This window comes from Rosa chinensis, chromosome 1, assembly GCF_002994745.2.
Source record: "Rosa chinensis cultivar Old Blush chromosome 1, RchiOBHm-V2, whole genome shotgun sequence".
In the NCBI taxonomy this organism is placed as follows: Eukaryota; Viridiplantae; Streptophyta; class Magnoliopsida; order Rosales; family Rosaceae; genus Rosa; species Rosa chinensis.
In genome coordinates, this window is record NC_037088.1 from 28,131,665 (window position 1) to 28,136,949 (window position 5,285).

Below are 5,285 nucleotides of genomic sequence, written 5' to 3' on the forward strand. Positions count from 1 at the left end.
AGCTTCCAAGCACTGGTGGTTAACTAAATTCTCAAACTCAAACCACCACTTCTTTCTACCAAAATGTCACGGTGAAAGATCAAGATCAAGAACCAAGACAAGCCAATGAAAAAACGAACTTAATCTCAATGAAAACTTGCAGAAAATTGAAATTGAGCACTGTGAGAAGAAGAAAATATTTGAACATGGTCATATGATCAGTAGGACAAACTATTTCAGCTATGATACCGTCATGAATTGTAAACCTAAGACTGAATTGAAGAAAAGTTGTATGAATTATGAAGAACAATATACAATTTGGGAGAAATATTAAGAGGAAAGCTTGTGTTTTTTAAAGAAGTTTTTGTTTCAAATGAGCATGCGGCTCGGGTAGCCTTTTGTAGGTTGTTAGCTGCTAATCGATTAATCAATAGCATGAAGCTTGTTACCCTAACAGATTTCTTATGACAATAATTATAGTTGAATCTCCTCCAGACTTCTTGTACAAGAATGCTGATTTGGACTTGCTGCTGATGAAGCTAGCCGTGCTGGCATATTTTTACTGTCGATACTGCAAAGGATCTCTGTTTGTCTCTTGGAAGAGCAAGCGAGTCCAAAGCCTACAAAAAAAAGTTCTAATGGAATGCAGAATAGTTCCTTTATATTGCAACTTGATCTCCAAAATGAAATCATTATTTGATACAGGTGATCCTTTCTCATCTTCCAAATGTAGTCAGCCTATGGCATATTATTGTTAGGTCTTTCAGCTAGGGCAAGTAGACTTGTTGCTACACTTGTTTCTCTAAATAAAGGAGATTGAGTCAAGATCAATAACACATCAATTTATCTTTAAGGAGTGCCATCTTCCGTGAACTATGAGAAAAATAAGAGACTTTAGAATTACTGGAACATGTGTGGGGATTTATGGCAGCTGAAACATGAAAATAAAAAAGGGATAATGACCACTTATCCAATTTTAGCTTAAAAATTGCCCACTTACTTCACTGAGAGTTTTTTAATCTCATTTACCCAATCTAACATCTATTGACATAATTACCCTCATTTTAATCTCTCTCTCTCTCTCTCTCTCTCTCTCTCTCTCTCTCTCTCTCTCTCTCTCTCTCTCTCTCTCTCTCTCTCTCTCTCTCTCTCTCTCTCTCTCTCTCTCTCTCTCTCCCTCTCCCCCCTTTCCCCCCAGCCGGACGGCCAGATGTCGAGCAACGACACCTTCAGCACCTTCTTCTCCGGAGATCGGTAACGGAAAGCATGTCCCAAGCGTAATCTTCGCCGACCTCGAGCCCACCGTCAAAGCCCACCATCTTCTTCTACGAGATCGGTGCCGGCAAGCATGTCTCAGGCGCAATCTTCGCCGACCTCGAGCCCACCGTCCCAGTCATTGCTGCTCGTGCTGGAATCTCCCGGAGGCGCTGGTCCCGATGTGGGAATTCGGGTCGAATAGGAACATCGGCGTCCACCCCCGACTTGTACGATTTCTTCCTCACCTCGGTTCTTGTGCTCGGCCGCAGAGACATTGCACCTCTCTCTCTCTCTCTCTCTCTCTCTCTCTCTCTCTCTCTCTCTCTCCTTCTTCACTTCGCTTTTGTGTCTCTATGGAAATAGTGCCCACCAGGTGTTCCACTAAAGAGAGAAGAGAAAGGGGGATTCAGATTTCAGGGCTCTCCTATCTAGGGCCTATTGGAGGTTAATAATCTGATTATTAAGAGGCAATAATATGGTTATTGGGGGACAATAATATGATTATTAGCTGGTAATAATATAATTATTGGGGGGCAATAATATGTTTATTGGAGGGCAAGGGCAATATATGTTTATTGGAAGGCAATAATATAATTACTGGGTATTATTAGGGGCAATAAATTCAGACACCGGAATCTGATCATTAGTCCGGTCACCGGATTCAGGATTCCGATGAACGGTCGCGGGATTCCGGTCACATGTCGCAGTATTCCGGTCACTGGAGTCGGCGGCCGGCCACTGGTGACTGGAGTCCGGCAATGTCTCCAATGACTTCTCCCTCTAAGTCTCTAACTGAGAAAGAAGGAAAGGGCAAAAAAGTCCCAAAAATAAATAAAAAAGAATTAATTAGGTATTAGGGAAATAATCTCTTGGAGTGTCTGGGTAAGTGGGCAATCTCTTAGAGTGTTTGTGTAAGTGGGCAATTTTTATCATAAAATTGTGTAAATGGTCATTATCCCACTACACCAAAAAATGAAACACACAACGGGTAAAAATCATTGTCTGATTTGGCTGATAACCGTTGTGTATCGGCGCGTTGTGTGATTAAAATTTGCACAACGGTGTTGCACCGTTGTATGATATACAAACACACGACATCTTTTTGTTATCACCGTTGTGCCTTCTCTCGGCAGATGCCAGGCACAGCTGCCGCACAATATGGCAGGTGCATCCTTCATACAACAGAACTTGTTTCCAAGCTGTTGTGGAAAGCCTAATCAGACAACGTGTTCCATAATTTCACCGTCATCTGATATAGCATCACACTTCAGTTGTATTGTATGTTTGTTGTGTGAATTGGTTTTGGACAACATTAGTTCAGTTTTTATCGTTGTGTGATTGTAAAATGAGAAGACATTTTTTCTTTAAAACCATTGTGTGATATGTAAAGAATGCATTGAGTGAATGGCCAGTTTTGTGTATTCGGACAACGTTGGATTGCCACACTATAAAACTGTTGTACGATCAATTTCATTTGCTATATTTTGAGCATAGCTCCATTTTACCTAATGAACAGTGATCAATTGGAAACAAAACACACTACAAATCATCAAATGGATCCACCAAGATGCATTCATATCAGTCATTGTTCCACAAAATCATGAAACCTAATAAGCCAAAGTGGCATATGTTCACTAAACAACCCAAAAGTACAATGATCGACCTAGTACTTTGATAATGAATTGGTACATAATACTTGAGAGAAATCAAGACTTTTAGCTTCACATTGGGTGAAATGGTTGGAGGAAGTGGTGGGATGTGAGATCAAATCTAGCTCTCCACCTGCCTTCCTAGCACCAACTATGCACCATCCTTTATTTGAACAATATGATCTGCAAAGAAAGCAACACACAAGTCAGTATCAAACTATCAACTTTTTCTCTATCTATAGAGAAGGAAAAGTGCATCATCTAAATAGCATATGAGAGAGAGAGAGAGAGTGCTTAACTTAAATTAGATTTAGGGTCAAGTGAAGTTGATTTATAACACATGTATAAGGTCCAAAAATTTGGGCCTCATGAAAAGATGTAATGTAAATTTTGAGTAGAAGCGAGAAATGTGAACTTGTAAAGAGCAAAAATATAATGAATAGATACATTCGAAAATAGAATAGTAAGAGCATTTGTCTTTAGTATCAAAAGTATGAAGAGTTTGTGATAAACATAAATATTTGAAAGCTGAGAACTGACCAAGGCTAGTGCACGAGGTAGTAGCTCCCTGCAGAGGCTGCTTACTTCTTTCCTAATGGCAGCAACATTATATGTTGATAAGTACCCGTATCAAAGGAATGCCACATCCTCTTCCAAGCAAATCAATGAATACAAGGTCCTCAACGTAGCTAAGACATTATGTAGCAGAAACAAACAACGATCAGTTATTGGATTTATTCTCACTACAATACTCACTAGAAGAACCGAGTACTCTTTGCTTTCTCCCTATTTTTGTAGTTATGACACTTCCATAATAAAGTGATTCAGTAGATCCCGCTCTTTTAAGCAAAATGCATCCATCTAATTTAGACAACAATGAGAATTTTAACATGACTAATCTATAGCGATGCATCCAATATATTGTGAACACAAACCACAAGTTTTGAAAAACTATATCACCTGAAATTCGAGACTTTGGAGAGTAGAACTTGTAAGGTTAGATGGAAAGACAGGGGAAGGTTTATTCATATGTTCTGATCCCAAAGCTTTAAATGGTTTGCTTCTCTTTTGAGCTGTCATAAACTCTGCAAGAAGTGCCTTGCTGACCTGTGTTAAAAACCTAAAATATTCCACTGCTTTAGAAATTACTCTGATGTCAGAGAAAAATGTATTATTTATTAGTAATTTTGATGAATAACTGACTAAATAGTACTTCTCCAATAGCACATTTTCACCATTTATGGCTCTGCCCATGATTTGATAAACATATTCTTCCTTACTAATAACATATGACCCTAAGCAATTTCAATATATACCTATAATACGTAGTACAAAGCCAACAACTTATATATGTTATTCCAAGGGGTTCAAATTTCCGCATGGTTCTCAGTGAAACTATGCAATAACTAACTAATCTGAGTGAGTATGAAGTATGCAATCAATTTCAAACAGAACAAACTTGTAATTGGGAGGACAAAAAGTAATGTATTTGCAAGAAGGCCATTCCTATTATTCTGATAATTATGTGTCATAAGGCTATATCCACTAAACCATTTGAACACACACCACATCTCAAAATACAATGTTTGTGTTTTTTTTTTTTTTCAATTAAAAACTTTCTTCAGTTGCTGACAATTCATATCAATAAAAATGCTGCAGTTTGAACAAAGCTCTATAATTGGCAGTACCTGCTGCATGAGAACGTTATTAAATGATCAAGTATATAGTTCCCCTGACATACAAGGAAAGACGAATAACCATAAATGATATTAACCAATAATAACATGATCCCCGGACTGCAGCAAGAAAACAAACCAAAAAACAAAAAAAAAGAGATAAGTGCATGTTATGAAATAACAAAAGAACAAAGGCTAAAGGCAAAAACAACCATCGTTGTATGGGTCTGTGATTGAGAATGTGAAGAAAGCTTACCTAATCTTAATTTCTTGGACATGTTTATCTGATATGGAGTACAACATTGTATAGTTTTTAGAGCAGACACCATGTATATACTGATCATAATGGAAAACAAAAATTAGATAAATCAAGAACAAGAAGATGACCAAGAAAACTGTACTAGAAATATAAGAGGTTATGTGTGTGACTGTGTTTGTTTGTTAGTGGCAGAGGGGTGGAGGTATTCACGTACTCAATCCTAGTGTTTCTACATTTCAAAGAACTGAAATTATGATTGGAGAGTCATTGTTTTTATTATAAAAGAAGCTTCTTATAACTTCGTAGGGATTAACATTCAAAAAGCATATCCTCCATGAACTTCCCGGAAGTAAAAACTTATTTCAGTAGATCCATATAACATTGAAAATCCAAATAGAACAACTACTACCTCGCCTAAACGCTGCCCAAACACTAGATTGCGCAAGAGCAAACACAATGTCACGT

At 37.9% G+C, this 5,285-nt stretch overlaps 1 protein-coding gene across 4 annotated transcripts; it reads right to left on the reverse strand.

Annotated features, from left to right (window-relative positions):
- Positions 1-2,782: 2,782 nt before the first annotated feature.
- Positions 2,783-4,886, reverse strand: LOC121050769 (acyl-coenzyme A oxidase 3, peroxisomal-like). Of its 4 annotated transcripts, none has more exons than XM_040511872.1 (3): positions 3,846-4,177; positions 3,426-3,477; positions 2,783-3,068 (listed from the first exon to the last, which is right to left on the reverse strand). In XM_040511872.1, exons 1-3 carry the CDS (start codon positions 4,137-4,139, stop codon positions 3,037-3,039), a joined length of 378 nt encoding a protein of 125 aa, XP_040367806.1. In that variant the 5' UTR covers positions 4,140-4,177; the 3' UTR covers positions 2,783-3,036. The 4 variants fall into 4 exon arrangements, 1 of the variants encoding a protein (XP_040367806.1); XR_005803818.1 differs by lacking the exon at positions 2,783-3,068 and adding an exon at positions 4,818-4,886 and having other exon boundaries at positions 3,168-3,574; positions 3,846-4,005; XR_005803817.1 differs by lacking the exon at positions 2,783-3,068 and having other exon boundaries at positions 3,168-3,574.
- Positions 4,887-5,285: the final 399 nt, after the last annotated feature.